Source organism: Pseudoliparis swirei, chromosome 6, assembly GCF_029220125.1.
Source record: "Pseudoliparis swirei isolate HS2019 ecotype Mariana Trench chromosome 6, NWPU_hadal_v1, whole genome shotgun sequence".
NCBI classification, from domain to species: Eukaryota; Metazoa; Chordata; class Actinopteri; order Perciformes; family Liparidae; genus Pseudoliparis; species Pseudoliparis swirei.
In genome coordinates, this window is record NC_079393.1 from 2,883,299 (window position 1) to 2,900,477 (window position 17,179).

At 52.0% G+C, this 17,179-nt stretch overlaps 1 protein-coding gene across 2 annotated transcripts in view; it reads right to left on the reverse strand.

The window, feature by feature from the left end:
* Positions 1-2,372: 2,372 nt before the first annotated feature.
* spg11 (SPG11 vesicle trafficking associated, spatacsin) overlaps positions 2,373-17,179 on the reverse strand; it is a 33,981-nt gene continuing 19,174 nt past the window's right edge. The window contains exons 22-39 of one of the 2 annotated variants that reach the window (XM_056416697.1): positions 16,964-17,126; positions 16,008-16,201; positions 11,841-11,949; positions 11,462-11,621; positions 11,127-11,375; positions 10,828-11,028; positions 10,652-10,759; positions 9,460-9,625; positions 8,986-9,200; positions 7,758-8,490; positions 7,536-7,681; positions 7,258-7,465; positions 6,884-7,018; positions 6,669-6,802; positions 6,458-6,577; positions 3,739-3,907; positions 3,247-3,323; positions 2,373-3,060 (exon numbers count right to left, since the gene is read on the reverse strand). In XM_056416697.1, the coding sequence (XP_056272672.1) occupies positions 2,863-3,060; positions 3,247-3,323; positions 3,739-3,907; positions 6,458-6,577; positions 6,669-6,802; positions 6,884-7,018; positions 7,258-7,465; positions 7,536-7,681; positions 7,758-8,490; positions 8,986-9,200; positions 9,460-9,625; positions 10,652-10,759; positions 10,828-11,028; positions 11,127-11,375; positions 11,462-11,621; positions 11,841-11,949; positions 16,008-16,201; positions 16,964-17,126 (3,485 nt within the window). In that variant the 3' untranslated portion in view covers positions 2,373-2,862. The remainder of the gene's footprint in view (positions 3,061-3,246; positions 3,324-3,738; positions 3,908-6,457; positions 6,578-6,668; positions 6,803-6,883; positions 7,019-7,257; positions 7,466-7,535; positions 7,682-7,757; positions 8,491-8,985; positions 9,201-9,459; positions 9,626-10,651; positions 10,760-10,827; positions 11,029-11,126; positions 11,376-11,461; positions 11,622-11,840; positions 11,950-16,007; positions 16,202-16,963; positions 17,127-17,179) is intronic. The other variant, XM_056416696.1, reaches the window with a different exon arrangement.

Below are 17,179 nucleotides of genomic sequence, written 5' to 3' on the forward strand. Positions count from 1 at the left end.
AGAGGGGGGGTCCAGCAGCTAGACCGTAGACCTGCACCAGAGGGGGGGTCCGGTAGCTAGACCGTAGACCTGCACCAGAGGGGGGGTCCGGTAGCTAGACCGTAGACCTGCACCAGAGGGGGGTCCAGCAGCTCGGCATGAACCTGAATATTCCACCTAAACGCACTTTAAAGCCTCCAGAGACGTTTTAAGAGTTCAAGGAAACGTTTAAGTTGATTAAAGTTTAAATGATTGACAGAGTTCATCACTGAGGTCACAACATGTTCACATTAAAGACTGCTTCATTCATATCTGAGGCCGTTTGGCCTTCAAAATAAACAAGTTGACCTTTGACCTCAAACACCCATCAGAGGAGAGGAAACGACTGTCTGACTCGTTACGAACGTTCTATAATTAATGTTCTTTCGTTATCAGTTCACCAGATCAATAGCTTTTTGTATTATTTTAGTGATATTTTATTTGGTTCGTCGATTTCTTTTCCATTTAAATTTTTTTGTCCAACGCAACAAAATACAGCTTTTAAATTGAAAAAAACAAGTAGTATATGATAATGTATTGATTATTAACTTCCATAGATTAGTTGTTTACTGCAGTTAAAAGGTCTTAAATGTGCACGTGGTGCTGAGAGCTGCAGTACCCGTCCTCCACCAGCAGGTGAGACTGGGCGCTGAGCAAAGGAAGAAGACTACATTACCCAGAATCCATCAGGGCATTGGTACCTCTTCATCTGGGTCGAGGCCTTCCGGTTCTTTTTCTGCTCTATTAATAAAATATATATTTATTATTATGAAGTCATTATTTATTCGTCTTATTGGTCTCTTAGTTTTTTTTATTAGCCTCAATACAACATATTGCTCTATGGTGCTTTTATTTTGAAGGGGTGAAGGAAAGAGCGCTAGCTCTGAGCGTGCACCGCCCTCTAGTGGAGGATCAGAGAACTGCAGTGTCATATAATTAATACGTCATTATAAACTAATATATTATGTATTAGATATATTTATATAAATCATTATAAACTAATACTTGAGGATGTAGAGATTAAAATCGTCTCGTCATTTATGAGTACAAAATAAATACATAATATTTAGTTTTTTCTTAAGAACTTTTATTCACAGATTTAGAAAATTTACTTTTTATATAAATAGGTGTACTTCAGGGAGCCGGTCGGTCAGGTAGCCGGTCGGTCAGGTAGCGAGCCGGTCAGGTAGCCGGCCGGTCAGGTAGCGAGCCGGTCAGGTAGCGGGCCGGTCAGGTAGCGGGCCGGTCAGGTAGCCGGTCAGGTAGCGAGCCGGTCAGGTAGCCGGCCGGTCAGGTAGCGGGCCGGTCAGGTAGCCGGTCAGGTAGCGAGCCGGTCAGGTAGCCGGTCGGTCGGTCAGGTAGCCGGTCGGGTAGCCGGTCAGGTAGCCGGTCGGTCAGGTAGCGGGCCGGTCAGGTAGCCGGTCAGGTAGCGAGCCGGTCAGGTAGCCGGTCGGTCAGGTAGCGAGCCGGTCAGGTAGCCGGTCAGGTCGCCGGTCAGGTCGCCGGTCAGGTAGCGGGCCGGTCAGGTAGCGGGCCGGTCAGGTAGCGGGCCGGTCAGGTAGCCGGTCAGGTCGCCGGTCAGGTCGCCGGTCAGGTCGCCGGTCAGGTCGCCGGTCAGGTAGCGAGCCGGTCAGGTCGCCGGTCAGGTCGCCGGTCAGCAGGCCAGCCGGTCGCTCAGGTACCCGGAGGTCTTGGCGTCCTGCAGCAGCGCCTTGGTGACGTCGTAGAGGTTCTGCTGGTAGGCCAGGCGGTACCGGCTGCACACGTCCTCACAGTGAGGCAGCAGCCGCTTCACGTTGACGGAGACGCTGCTGGGAGGGGAGGGGTCCAGCCTGAAGCAACAACAACAACATCAGCAACAACAACAGGGGCACCTGGTAGTATTATGGGATGTACCTGGTAGCACCGTGGTGGTATTATGGGATGTACCTGGTAGATGGTAGTATTATGGGATGTACCTGGTAGATGGTAGTATTATGGGATGTACCTGGTAGATGGTGGTATTATGGGATGTACCTGGTAGATGGTAGTATTATGGGATGTACCTGGTAGATGGTGGTATTATGGGATGTACCTGGTAGATGGTGGTATTATGGGATGTACCTGGTAGATGGTAGTATTATGGGATGTACCTGGTAGATGGTGGTATTATGGGATGTACCTGGTAGATGGTGGTATTATGGGATGTACCTGGTAGATGGTAGTATTATGGGATGTACCTGGTAGATGGTGGTATTATGGGATGTACCTGGTAGATGGTGGTATTATGGGATGTACCTGGTAGATGGTGGTATTATGGGATGTACCTGGTAGATGGTAGTATTATGGGATGTACCTGGTAGATGGTGGTATTATGGGATGTACCTGGTAGATGGTGGTATTATGGGATGTACCTGGTAGATGGTAGTATTATGGGATGTACCTGGTAGACGGAGGTATTATGGGATGTACCTGGTAGATGGTAGTATTATGGGATGTACCTGGTAGATGGTAGTATTATGGGATGTACCTGGTAGATGGTAGTATTATGGGATGTACCTGGTAGATGGTGGTATTATGGGATGTACCTGGTAGACGGTAGTATTATGGGATGTACCTGGTAGATGGTAGTATTATGGGATGTACCTGGTAGATGGTGGTATTATGGGATGTACCTGGTAGATGGTAGTATTATGGGATGTACCTGGTAGATGGTGGTATTATGGGATGTACCTGGTAGATGGTAGTATTATGGGATGTACCTGGTAGACGGTAGTATTATGGGATGTACCTGGTAGATGGTAGTATTATGGGATGTACCTGGTAGATGGTAGTATTATGGGATGTACCTGGTAGACGGTAGTATTATGGGATGTACCTGGTAGATGGTAGTATTATGGGATGTACCTGGTAGCACCGTGGTAACGCCGTGACGGCCTCCAGCAGCTCGGCGGCTCTCAGGTGGACGACACGCAGCTCAGAGCCGGAATTCAGGAAGTGAAGCTGGAGACAGACGAGCTTAGCAGAGCTCACACAGCGAGTGGCCTGACGCACACACGAGTCCTACACACACACACACACACACACACACACAGAGAGAGAGAGAGACACACACACACAGAGAGATAGAGACACACACACATAGAGAGATAGAGACACACACACACAGAGTGTTGTTTTGGGCGACTGCTAAAAGTCAAAGGTCATAAGATAAAGGTCAAAGGTCAAGGCTACGAGGCGTTCAGGTACCTTGGAGTAGCTCTCTGCTGCGTCTCTCAGCAGACCCAACACTTTGACCAGAGAGCTCTTCAGATCAGGAGTCACCACTGAGAATACACACATGTACACATAATATACATACATACAGGTATAAGTACACACACATATATAACTATATGATATAACTATATATATATACATATATATATATGTATATAACTATATGATATATAACTTTATATATATACATATATATATATGTATATAACTATATGATATACAACTATATATTATATATTATTCTATATATATATACACACATATATATATATGTATGTATAGTTATATATATAGTATATAACTATATATATGCATGTATAGTTATATATATAGTATATATAACTATATATATATGTATGTATAGTTATATATATAGTATATAACTATATATATGTATGTATAGTTATATATATATGTATGTATAGTTATATATATAGCATATATATATATCCGTAACGTTACCCCAGGGCTGCGACTCGATGATCTTCAGCTGCGTGCGCGCTGCCATCTCGTGGTTCTCTCCGATCTCTCTCCTCATGCTGAAGCACAGCGCCACCATGTTGTGCTTCTCACTGTCAGCCGGCAGGCAGCGGCGCAGGTAGTCCAGCAGGGCGGTCTTCAGACTGGAGGTCTAGACCCCCACAGGGACCAGGTTACTGTGTGTGTGTGTACCTGTCCTCTATGTGTGTGTGTGTGTGCGTATGTGTGTGTACCTGTCCTCTATGTGTGTGTGCCTGTCTTCTATGTGTGTGTGTGTGTACCTCTCCTCTATGTGTGTGTGTACCTGTCCTCTATGTGTGTGTGCCTGTCTTCTATGTGTGTGTGCCTGTCTTCTATGTGTGTGTGTGTACCTGTCCTCTATGTGTGTGTGTGTACCTGTCCTATATGTGTGTGTGTGTGTGCCTGTCCTATATGTGTGTGTGTGTGTGTACCCGTCCTCTATGTGTGTGTGTGTGTACCTGTCCTATATGTGTGTGTACCTGTCCTATATGTGTGTGTACCCGTCCTCTATGTGTGTGTGTGTGTACCTGTCCTATATGTGTGTGTACCTGTCCTCTGTGTGTGTGTACCTGTCCTCTATGTGTGTGTGTGTGTAACTGTCCTCTTTGTGTGTTTGTGTGTACCCGTCCTCTATGTGTGTGTACCTGTCCTCTATGTGTGTGTGTGTACCCGTCCTCTATGTGTGTGTGTGTGTGTACCTGTCCTCTATGTGTGTGTGTGTACCTGTCCTCTATGTGTGTGTGTGTGTGTGTACCTGTCCTCTACGTGTGTGTGTGTGTGTACCTGTCCTCTGTGTGTGTGTGTGTGTACCTGTCCTCTATGTGTGTGTGTGTGTACCTGTCCTCTATGTGTGTGTGTGTGTACCTGTCCTCTATGTGTGTGTGTACCTGTCCTCTATGTGTGTGTGTGTGTGTGTACCTGTCCTCTATGTGTGTGTGTGTGTGTGTACCTGTCCTCTATGTGTGTGTGTGTACCTGTCCTCTATGTGTGTGTGTACCTGTCCTCTGTGTGTGTGTGTGTGTGTGTGTGTACCTGTCCTCTATGTGTGTGTGTGTGTACCTGTCCTCTATGTGTGTGTGTGTGTGTGTACCTGTCCTCTATGTGTGTGTGTGTGTGTGTGTACCTGTCCTCTATGTGTGTGTGTGTGTGTACCTGTCCTCTATGTGTGTGTGTGTGTACCTGTCCTCTATGTGTGTGTGTGTACCTGTCCTCTATGTGTGTGTGTGTGTACCTGTCCTCCATGTGAGTGTGTGTGTACCTGTCCTCTATGTGAGTGTGTGTGTACCTGTCCCATGTGTGTGTGTACCTGTCCTCATGTGTGTGTGTACCTGTCCTCTATGTGTGTGTGTGTACCTGTCCTCTATGTGTGTGTGTGTGTGTACCTGTCCTCTATGTGTGTGTGTACCTGTCCTCTATGTGTGTGTGTGTGTACCTGTCTATGTGTGTGTGTGTGTGTACCTGTCCTCCATGTGTGTGTGTGTACCTGTCCTCCATGTGAGTGTGTGTGTACCTGTCCTCTATGTGAGTGTGTGTGTACCTGTCCTCTATGTGTGTGTGTGTGTACCTGTCCTCTATGTGTGTGTGTGTGTGTGTACCTGTCCTCCATGTGAGTGTGTGTGTACCTGTCCTCTATGTGTGTGTGTGTACCTGTCCTCCATGTGAGTGTGTGTGTGTGTACCTGTCCTCTATGTGTGTGTGTGTGTACCTGTCCTCTATGTGTGTGTGTGTGTGTACCTGTCCTCCATGTGAGTGTGTGTGTACCTGTCCTCCATGTGAGTGTGTGTGTGTGTACCTGTCCTCTATGTGTGTGTGTGTACCTGTCCTCTATGTGTGTGTGTGTGTACCTGTCCTCCATGTGAGTGTGTGTGTACCTGTCCTCTATGTGTGTGTGTGTGTGTACCTGTCCTCTATGTGTGTGTGTGTACCTGTCCTCTATGTGTGTGTGTACCTGTCCTCTACGTGTGAGTGTGTACCTGTCCTCTATGTGTGTGTGTGTACCTGTCCTCTATGTGTGTGTGTGTACCTGTCCTCTATGTGTGTGTGTGTGTACCTGTCCTCTATGTGTGTGTGTGTGTGTGTGTGTGTACCTGTCCTCTATGTGTGTGTGTGTGTGTACCTGTCCTCTATGTGTGTGTGTGTGTGTACCTGTCCTCTATGTGTGTGTGTGTGTACCTGTCCTCTATGTGTGTGTGTGTGTACCTGTCCTCTATGTGTGTGTGTGTGTGTACCTGTCCTCTACGTGTGTGTGTGTGTACCTGTCCTCTATGTGTGTGTGTGTGTACACCTGTCCTCCCCATGTGTGTGTGTGTACCTCTCCTCTTTGTGTGTGTGTACCTGTCCTCTATGTGTGTGTGTGTGTGTACCTGTCCTCTATGTGTGTGTGTGTGTACCTGTCCTCTATGTGTGTGTGTGTACCTGTCCTCTATGTGTGTGTGTGTGTGTACCTGTCCTCTATGTGTGTGTGTGTGTGTGTGTACCTGTCCTCTACGTGTGTGTGTGTGTGTACCTGTCCTCTACGTGTGTGTGTGTGTGTACCTGTCCTCTATGTGAGTGTGTGTGTACCTGTCCTCCATGTGAGTGTGTGTGTACCTGTCCTCTACGTGTGAGTGTGTGTGTACCTGTCCTCTATGTGTGTGTGTGTGTGTGTGTACCTGTCCTCTATGTGTGTGTGTGTGTGTACCTGTCCTCTGTCTATATCCATCTTCTTCCTCAGCAGCATCTCAAATCGATGGTTCTGATGCAGAAGGTCAAACACGTAGGTCATCTCGTTGTACCTGCCCACGCCCGTCAGGAGGCGCACCTGCACGCACACACACACACACACGTATTGATGTCTTTCTAACACATTTGAACATTAAGGTGTGTCCGGGGTGTTTGTGGGCGGGGCTTACCAACAGGCCGTAGTGCTCCCCCGGGGCCAGGTAGGCGTGGCTCAGGTGGCGTGCGGCCTGCAGCACCCTGACGATGCCCTCCATGTTACAGGTGAGGCTGAAGCAGTCGTGAGCCACGACCAGCAGCTCCACGACTACAGGGGGGTGGGGGGGGGGGGGGCAGGAGGTGAGAGGTGTGTGTGTGTGTGTGTGTGTGTGTGTGTGTGTATACATACTGCAGCTCAGGTCTCTCAGGTGAACGCCGTTGAGGTGCTCCAGCAGTTTGACTCCCACCAGGTTCGGGTCGTCACACAGTTTGACGAGTTGGACCAGAGAGTCACGACCCTCAGAGGGCCGGAACACCTGCCTCTCTACACACACACACACACACACACACACACAGAGAGAGACACACACACACACACAGAGAGACACACACACACACAGAGACAGAGAGACACACACACACACACACACACACAGACAGACACACACATTGTTTACTACACTTCCTCCTGCCTCCACCGCAGCAGGATGAAGTGCAGTCCCGGCCCCGGCCACTAGAGGCCGCTCTATGACCTCGTGTTCTCCATCGGACCACCGGACTCACCGGGCTGCAGCTCGTGGGCGGAGCCGGCCAGCAGCGCCCGGACCACGGCGCCGGCCACCAGCTGGGCCACGGCGTCGGCGCCGAGCCCCTGAGCCCGGACGAAGGCCCGGGCCTTCCTGAAGCGCTCCGGCTGCTCCGACAGCAGCAGCTTCTCCAGCGCCGAGCGCGGCTCCTCCCGGCACATCTGGAGGAAGGAGCACTGCAGCTCCTGAGGAGGAGGAGGAGGAGGAGGGGGTTTAGAGGCTGTGAGGAGGGACTCGGGTCTGGGGGTCCGGTACCTTGGAGAGCTGGTACAGGCCCAGGACCTGTCTGCAGTAGTTCTTGCCGTGCCGACACTGATCCACCAGCTTCTGGAGGAGGCCGGCGACCTCGTCTTCAGGGAGGGGAAGCATGACGAAGGAGAGGAGGCTGCTCATGGAGGGAGCTGGAGGAGAGAGAGGAGGTCACGGGCCATGGTGAAGCTACAAGAGGTCTTATAGGAGGTCCTGTAGGATACTGACGGTCAGGGAGCTTACAGCTGGTCATGCTCTTCCTCGGCAGACCCTCCTCCTCCTCCAGAGGCTCCGGCTCCAGCTCTCCGGAGGCCACGCCCCTGCAGCGCAGCACCAGCCACACGTCCCGGTGGTACAGGGAGAAGTAGCGGCAGACCCGGCTGGCTTCGTGGACGCTGCCTTCTTCTAGCAGCTGACCGACCAGAGCGGCCAGAGCGCTCCTCTCCTCGGGGCTCAGCGGGGGGGCGGTGCCGGGCTCCTCCCGGTCCTCGCCGGGCCCGGGGAGCCCCTCCAGCCGGAGGCAGCTGTCGGTGTTCAGGCCCGACACGTCGGAGAAGGAGAACTCCTTCATGAGCGCGGCGTACGGGTCGGTCTCCGGCGTGGCGCCGGGCGGCGGCGGGCTGAAGACGCTCTGCTCCTCCACGGCGGCGGCGAGGACGTGGCGCCGCGCCCGGCCGGCCCACAGCTCCTCCTCCAGGCGCCGCAGCCGGGCGGCGGGCGGCGGGCGGAGCAGCGACAGCCAGCGAGCGGCGAGGCAGAGCAGCAGGCAGCGCTCCTGCACCGCCAGCAGATCGGACCCGGCCTCCGGCGGCTCGGCCTGAGACAGGAAGAACCGGGAGGCCGACTCCGGGTCGGCGCCCTCGGCCCGCAGCCGCTCGTGACATCGGCGCCACAGGCCGACCCGGGTCTCCAGCCGGCGCCACTGGCGCTTGGACCTCTGGGAGGTCGCTTCCTGGTGCAGCTGACGGAGGGAGAGGAGAAACTGATTAACCCTCGAGAACCAGAATCACCGGGACTAGAACCAGAGAACCAGAACCACCGGGACTAGAACCAGAGAACCAGAACCACCGGGACTAGAACCACCAGGACTAGAACCAGAGGACTAGAACCACCAGGACTAGAACCAGAGAACCAGAACCACCGGGACTAGAACCAGAGGACTAGAACCACCAGGACTAGAACCAGAGGACTAGAACCAGAGAACCAGAACCACCAGGACTAGAACCAGAGGACTAGAACCACCGGGACTAGAACCAGAGGACTAGAACCAGAGAACCAGAACCACCGGGACTAGAACCAGAGGACTAGAACCAGAGAACCAGAACTAGAACCAGAGAACCAGAACCACCAGGACTAGAACCAGATAACCATAATATTATATATATCAAATATTTTTGGGCTGCTCTTTTTGTTCGTCACACACGATGCGTTCAAGGACCGTCGTGTTTATCCAGACCTGGCTGAGCAGCAGGCGCTGGACGGGCAGGCCGGCCAGCAGGGCGACCCGCCGGGCCTGGCCGTAGCGCCCCCCGGCCTGCAGAGCGTCCACCGCGGCCTGGAACTCCTCCTGCTGGACGGAGGGAGAACTGCACTCCAGCAGCCGGGGGGACAGGCTGACCTCTGACCCCTGCAGCAGCTGGCTGAGCTGACTGAGCTTCCTGAAGTCTGGACCTGCACACGCACACACACACACACACACACATACATACATAGACACACACACGCACAAGCATACACAAACACACACACACACAAAGACACACACACACACACACACAGAGAAACACACAGACACAGAGACGCACACACACACACAGACACACAGACATACACACACACAAACCAACACACAGACAGACCCACACACACACACACATTAACGTGTGACCTCGGCGGCCGAGGTCTCGGCTGACGGCCGCTGGTCGCTCACCGTTGGACTTGAGCAGCTTGTCCACGCCGGCGAGCAGCTGCAGCAGCCGGTGGCGGTCGTACGGCGAGGAGGCGCGGCGCAGCATGGCGAGGAGCAGCACGGAGGCCTGGCTCTCCACCCACTGCAGGGGGAGGCCACCAGGGGGCGCCGCGCCGCCGTTCCTCAGCTGGGTCGGTGAGGGAGAAGAGAGAAGAAGAGACCACCGGTGAACGGGAGGGACGCCGTGTAGCCCCGCCCCTAAAGCACCGACTTGACTCCAAACGACCATCGTGGACTAAATGATGACATTGTGTTGTAAATGATGACATCGTGGACTAAATGATGACTAAATGATGACATCGTGAAGTAAATGATGACATGGTGGACTAAATGATGACATCATGGACTAAATGATGACTAAATGATGACATCGTGAAGTAAATGATGACATCGTGGACTAAATGATGACATTGTGGACTAAATGATGACATCGTGTAGTAAATGATGACATTGTGTACTAAATGATGACATCGTGGACTAAATGATGATTGTGTACTAAATGATGACTAAATGATGACATCGTGAAGTAAATGATGACATCGTGGACTAAATGATGACATCGTGGACTAAATGATGACATCGTGTAGTAAATGATGACATCGTGGACTAAATGATGACATCGTGTAGTAAATGATGACATCGTGGACTAAATGATGACATTGTGTCGTAAATGATGACATCGTGGACTAAATGATGACATTGTGTCGTAAATGATGACATCGTGGACTAAATGATGACATTGTGGACTAAATGATGACATTGTGTCGTAAATGATGACATCGTGGACTAAATGATGACATTGTGGATTAAATGATGACATCGTGTAGTAAATGATGACATCGTGGACTAAATGATGACATTGTGTAGTAAATGACGACATCGTGTACTAAATGATGACATCGTGGACTAAATGATGACATTGTGTACTAAATGATGACATCATGGACTAAATGATGACATCGTGAAGTAAATGATGACATCGTGGACTAAATGATGACATCGTGGACTAAATGATGACATCGTGTAGTAAATGATGACATCGTGGACTAAATGATGACATCGTGTACTCAATGATGACATCGTGTACTAAATGATGACATCGTGTATTAAATGATGACATCATGTCCTAAATGATGACATTGTGTCGACTCACGGTGATCAGCGTCCTCTGGAAGTCCAGCAGCTTCTCTTTGGCCTCAGAGAATTTCCTGAAGTCGCAGCACAACTCAAACATCCTCAGCACCAGAACCAGGGGGCAGTCCTGCGGGCCACGGGGACACACCTTAGCGTCAGTGCCGCACGCCGCGCGGCACGACTTCACCCTCTTACCCGCTGGAAGAGCTCGAAGCCTCGTAGGAGGGGCCTGACGTGGCCCCGCCCCAGCAGCGTCCTCCAGATGACCGACAGGTCGTGCAGCGTCCACTCGTGGTGCTGGGGGGCGTCGGCCAGGTGGGCGGCGGCTTCCCCCGAGGCGGCGGCATCGACGGAGGTCAACAACCACACGCAGAGGCCCGGCAGAAGCTCCTCCCCCTGGGATGAGAAAGTATCTTTTGACCTTCAGCCAGAACTCACCGAGCAGCATCGTCATGTATCGTCATCGGGGGGGGGGGGGGGTCTGTGTGTGTTACCTGTTGGCAGGCGGCCATGACAGCCAGCGTCGGGCAGCGTTGCACCAGCGCCTCCTGCAGCAAGTACCTGCAGGGCTCCGCCTCCTCCTGGCTCTGCAGGAGGACCTGGAACAGCTCCCTGGGGTGCTCCGGGGTCCCGGTCGGGGACACGGGGCGACGCCCCCTCGGACCGCTCGCCTGCAAGTCCTGAAAGGCCAGACTCAGGTGGGCCCGCAGGGTCGGGCCGAACCGGGCCGCCAGCGACCTCACCTGGGAGGAAGATCCAAGTGTGGTCAGAGGAGCTCGACGATGAGAAGCTCCGTGTGACGACATTCTACAGGTGTGTGTGTGTTCACCTGCGGGGGCGGGAAGCTGTGCAGCTGGACGAACAACAGGAAGTGGATGAACTGTCCGTCCTCGGCGCAGCGGGCGGGAAAAACAGAGCTGAGCTGCAGACGGTGGAGCTGACAGAACTGAACAGGCAACGCCCACTCCTGAGCCGCCTCGTAGGACGACCTGCGCACACACACACACACACACACACACACACACACACACACACACACACACACACACACACACACACACACACACACACACACACACACACACACACACACACACACACACACACACACACACACACACACACACACACACACACACACACACGTTGCCGTCTATGTGCGACCATCACAACAATCAACCCCCCGACCTTCAGACTTGTGGTTTTACCTGCCGATGCCTTTTTGCTCCAGGCTGTCCGTCACTGCAGCTTCCAGGTAGCCAATCAGCTCTTCTGCTGCTCCAGGCTCCGCCTCTGCCAGCTTTTCAGCTTTAGACACTGAAAAGACAAAAATCAGTTTGTTTACTCAGAGTGTGTAGATGTTGTGTGTAGTTAAATTCAGAATCACAAATGAGCCTCTTTACAATGTGAAGACATTGTGTGTACCCAGAGTGTGTAGTGTCCGTGTGTTGTGTGTACCCAGTGTGTAGTGTCCGTGTGTTGTGTGTACCCAGTGTGTAGTGTCCGTGTGTTGTGTGGACCCAGTGTGTAGTGTCCGTGTGTTGTGTACCCAGAGTGTGTAGTGTCCGTGTGTTGTGTACCCAGAGTGTGTAGTGTCCGTGTGTTGTGTACCCAGAGTGTGTAGTGTCTGTGTGTTGTGTACCCAGAGTGTGTAGTGTCCGTGTGTGGTGTGTACCCAGAGTGTGTAGTGTCTGTGTGTTGTGTACCCAGAGTGTGTGTCCCGTGGTATGTACCCAGAGTGTGTAGTGTCTGTGTGTTGTGTACCCAGAGTGTGTAGTGTCCGTGTGTTGTGTACCCAGAGTGTGTAGTGTCCGTGTGTGGTGTGTACCCAGAGTGTGTAGTGTCCGTGTGTGGTATGTACCCAGAGTGTGTAGTGTCTGTGTGTTGTGTACCCAGAGTGTGTAGTGTCCGTGTGTTGTGTACCCAGAGTGTGTAGTGTCCGTGTGTTGTGTACCCAGAGTGTGTAGTGTCCGTGTGTTGTGTGTACCCAGAGTGTGTAGTGTCCGTGTGTGGTGTGTACCCAGAGTGTGTAGTGTCCGTGTGTGGTGTGTAGCCAGAGTGTGTAGTATCCGTGTGTGGTGTGTACCCAGAGTGTGTAGTGTCCGTGTGTTGTGTGTACCCAGAGTGTGTAGTGTCCGTGTGTGGTGTGTAGCCAGAGTGTGTAGTATCCGTGTGGTGTGTACCCAGAGTGTGTAGTGTGTACCCAGAGTGTGTAGTGTCCGTGTGTTGTGTGTACCCAGAGTGTGTAGTGTCCGTGTGTTGTGTGTACCCAGAGTGTGTAGTGTCCGTGTGTTGTGTACCCAGAGTGTGTAGTGTCCGTGTGTTGTGTGTACCCAGAGTGTAGTGTCTATCCGTGTTGTGTGTACCCAGAGTGTGTAGTGTCCGTGTGTGGTGTGTAGCCAGAGTGTGTAGTATCCGTGTGTTGTGTGTACCCAGAGTGTGTAGTGTCCGTGTGTTGTGTACCCAGAGTGTGTAGTGTCTGTGTGTTGTGTGTACCCAGAGTGTGTAGTGTCTGTGTGTGGTGTGTAGCCAGAGTGTGTAGTATCCGTGTGTTGTGTGTACCCAGAGTGTGTAGTGTCTGTGTGTTGTGTGTACCCAGAGTGTGTAGTGTCTGTGTGATGTGTACCCAGAGTGTGTAGTGTCCGTGTGTTGTGTGTACCCAGTGTGTGTAGTGTCTGTGTGTTGTGTGTACCCAGAGTGTGTAGTGTCTGTGTGTTGTGTGTACCCAGAGTGTGTAGTGTCTGTGTGTTGTGTGTACCCAGAGTGTGTAGTGTCTGTGTGATGTGTACCCAGAGTGTGTAGTGTCTGTGTGTTGTGTGTACCCAGAGTGTGTAGTGTCTGTGTGTTGTGTGTACCCAGAGTGTGTAGTGTCTGTGTGTTGTGTGTACCCAGAGTGTGTAGTGTCTGTGTGATGTGTACCCAGAGTGTGTAGTGTCCGTGTGTTGTGTGTACCCAGTGTGTGTAGTGTCTGTGTGTTGTGTACCCAGAGTGTAGTCCGTGTGTATGTACCAGTGTGTAGTGTCTGTGTGTGTACCCAGAGTGTGTAGTGTCTGTGTGTTGTGTGTACCCAGAGTGTGTAGTGTCTGTGTGATGTGTACCCAGAGTGTGTAGTGTCTGTGTGTTGTGTGTACCCAGAGTGTGTAGTGTCTGTGTGTTGTGTGTACCCAGAGTGTGTAGTGTCTGTGTGTTGTGTGTACCCAGAGTGTGTAGTGTCCGTGTGTTGTGTGTACCCAGAGTGTGTAGTGTCCGTGTGTGGTGTGTAGCCAGAGTGTGTAGTATCCGTGTGTTGTGTGTACCCAGAGTGTGTAGTGTCTGTGTGTTGTGTGTACCCAGAGTGTGTAGTGTCTGTGTGTTGTGTGTACCCAGAGTGTGTAGTGTCCGTGTGTTGTGTGTACCCAGAGTGTGTAGTGTCTGTGTGTGTGTGTACCCAGAGTGTGTAGTGTCTGTGTGATGTGTACCCAGAGTGTGTAGTGTCTGTGTGTTGTGTGTACCCAGAGTGTGTAGTGTCTGTGTGTTGTGTGTACCCAGTGTGTAGTGTCCGTGTGTGGTGTGTACCCAGTGTGTAGTGTCTGTGTGTTGTGTGTACCCAGAGTGTGTAGTGTCTGTGTGTTGTGTGTACCCAGAGTGTGTAGTGTCTGTGTGATGTGTACCCAGAGTGTGTAGTGTCCGTGTGTTGTGTGTACCCAGTGTGTGTAGTGTCCGTGTGTTGTGTGTACCCAGAGTGTGTAGTGTCTGTGTGTTGTGTGTACCCAGTGTGTGTAGTGTCCGTGTGTTGTGTGTACCCAGAGTGTGTAGTGTCTGTGTGTTGTGTGTACCCAGTGTGTGTAGTGTCCGTGTGTTGTGTGTGGTATGTACCCAGAGTGTGTAGTGTCTGTGTGTTGTGTGTACCCAGTGTGTGTAGTGTCTGTGTGTTGTGTGTACCCAGTGTGTGGTACGTGTGTGTGTTGTGTGTGGTATGTACCCAGAGTGTGTAGTGTCTGTGTGTTGTGTGTACCCAGTGTGTGTAGTGTCTGTGTGTTGTGTGTACCCAGAGTGTGTAGTGTCCGTGTGTTGTGTGTACCCAGTGTGTGTAGTGTCCGTGTGTGGTGTGTACCCAGAGTGTGTAGTGTGTACCCAGAGTGTGTAGTGTCCGTGTGTGGTGTGTACCCAGTGTGTAGTGTCTGTGTGTTGTGTGTACCCAGAGTGTGTAGTGTCCGTGTGTTGTGTACCCAGAGTGTGTAGTGTCTGTGTGTTGTGTGTACCCAGAGTGTGTAGTGTCCGTGTGGTGTGTACCCAGAGTGTGTGTGTGTCGTGTTGTGTACCTGTGTGTGTGTACCCAGAGTGTGTAGTGTCCGTGTGTTGTGTGTACCCAGAGTGTGTTGTGTCCGTGTGTTGTGTACCCAGTGTGTAGTGTCTGTGTGTGTGTACCCAGAGTGTGTGTCTGTGTGTTGTGTGGACCCAGTGTGTAGTGTCCGTGTGTGGTGTGTACCCAGAGTGTGTTGTGTCCGTGTGTGTGTACCCAGAGTGTGTGTCCGTGTGTTGTGTATACCCAGGTGTAGTGTCCGTGTGTGGTGTGTACCCAGAGTGTGTTGTGTCTGTGTGTTGTGTGTACCCAGAGTGTGTAGTGTCCGTGTGTTGTGTGTACCCAGAGTGTAGTCCGTGGTAACCCAGTGTGTTGTGTCCGTGTGTTGTGTACCCAGAGTGTGTAGTGTGTTGTGTGTACCCAGAGTGTGTTGTGTGTACCCAGAGTGTGTAGTGTGTACCCAGAGTGTGTAGTGTGTTGTGTGTACCCAGAGTGTGTAGTGTCCGTGTGTTGTGTGTACCCAGAGTGTGTTGTGTGTTGTGTGTACCCAGAGTGTGTAGTGTCCGTGTGTTGTGTACCCAGAGTGTGTAGTGTCCGTGTGTTGTGTACCCAGAGTGTGTAGTGTCCTTGTGTGTGTGTGTGTACCCAGAGTGTGTAGTGTCCGTGTGTTGTACCCAGAGTGTAGTGTGTAGGTGTGTGTGTGTGTGTACCCAGAGTGTGTAGTGTGTACCCAGAGTGTGTAGTGTGTTGTGTGTACCCAGAGTGTGTAGTGTCCGTGTGTTGTGTGTACCCAGAGTGTGTAGTGTCCGTGTGTGTGTGTACCCAGAGTGTGTAGTGTGTACCCAGAGTGTGTAGTGTCCGTGTGTTGTGTACCCAGAGTGTGTAGTGTCCGTGTGTTGTGTGTACCCAGAGTGTGTAGTGTCCGTGTGTTGTGTACCCAGAGTGTGTAGTGTCCGTGTGTTGTGTACCCAGAGTGTGTAGTGTGTTGTGTGTACCCAGAGTGTGTAGTGTGTACCCAGAGTGTGTAGTGTCCGTGTGTTGTGTACCCAGAGTGTGTAATGTGTTGTGTGTACCCAGAGTGTGTAGTGTGTACCCAGAGTGTGTAGTGTCCGTGTGTTGTCCTGGCTCCAGTGCTGCATGATGGCGTTCGAGGCTCTGACGTCGACCCTCAGTTTGAGGCTACTGACCCCCAGCAGCTCACAGAAGCAGACGGACGCTGACGTCACAGACGGGACATTAAAACTCTGGAGGGCCAAACTGTACGTCTGCTGCCAGACCTGCTGCAGCCTGAAACACACACACACACACAAACACACACACGCGTTTGCTCTAGTTACTTATAGTTAGGCGTAGTGGCTGTAGTAGCGTGTGGTAGCGTGTAGTAGCGTGTAGTAGCATGTGGTAGCATGTAGTAGCGCAGTAGCGCAGCAGCGCAGCAGCAGTAGTAGCGCAGGTAGCGTAGCGCAGCAGCATGTGGTAGCGTGTAGTAGCGTGTAGTAGCGTGTAGCAGCGTGTGGTAGCGTGTAGTAGCGTGTGGTAGCGTGTAGTAGCGTGTGGTAGCGTGTAGTAGCGTGTAGCAGCGTGTGATAGCGTGTAGCGCAGTGTAGCGCAGGTAGCGCACGTAGCGTGTCGAGCGGTCGTGAGCGGTAGTAGCGCAGTAGCGCAGGCAGCGTGTGGCAGCGTGTGGCAGCGCAGTAGCGCAGCAGCGCAGCAGCGTGTAGCAGCGCAGTAGCATGTAGCGCAGTAGCGCAGCGCGGTGGCAGCGGTAGTAGCGCAGTAGCGCAGTAGCATGTAGTAGCGTGTTGTAGCGTGTGGTAGCGGTAGCGCAGGTAGCGTGTAATGGGTGGTAGCGGTAGCGCAGTACGTAGTAGCGCAGTAGCGTGTAGCGCAGCGTGTGGTAGCGCAGTAGCGTGTAGTAGCGCAGTAGCGTGGCGTGTGGTGCCGCAGGTGGCATGTAGCATGTAGTAGCGTGTGGTAGCGTGTGGTAGCGTGTGGTAGCGTGTGGTAGCGTGTAGTAGCGTGTAGTAGCGTGTAGCGGCTCACACTCACAGCAGTGGGACGTCGCTGCAGACGCTCAGCTGCTGGACGAGGAACGTGGCGAACGCAAAGGACGGTCGGCCGTGACGGAGGTAGTACAGGAAGTCCAGGTTCTCCACCAGAGCGAAGCGGCCCACCAGGTGAGGGCTGGAGAAATGAGGCAGCTCAGAAGTCTCTGAGGGGGAGGAGATGGCCGTCTGGATTCATGCTCTCATTTATTATATAGTT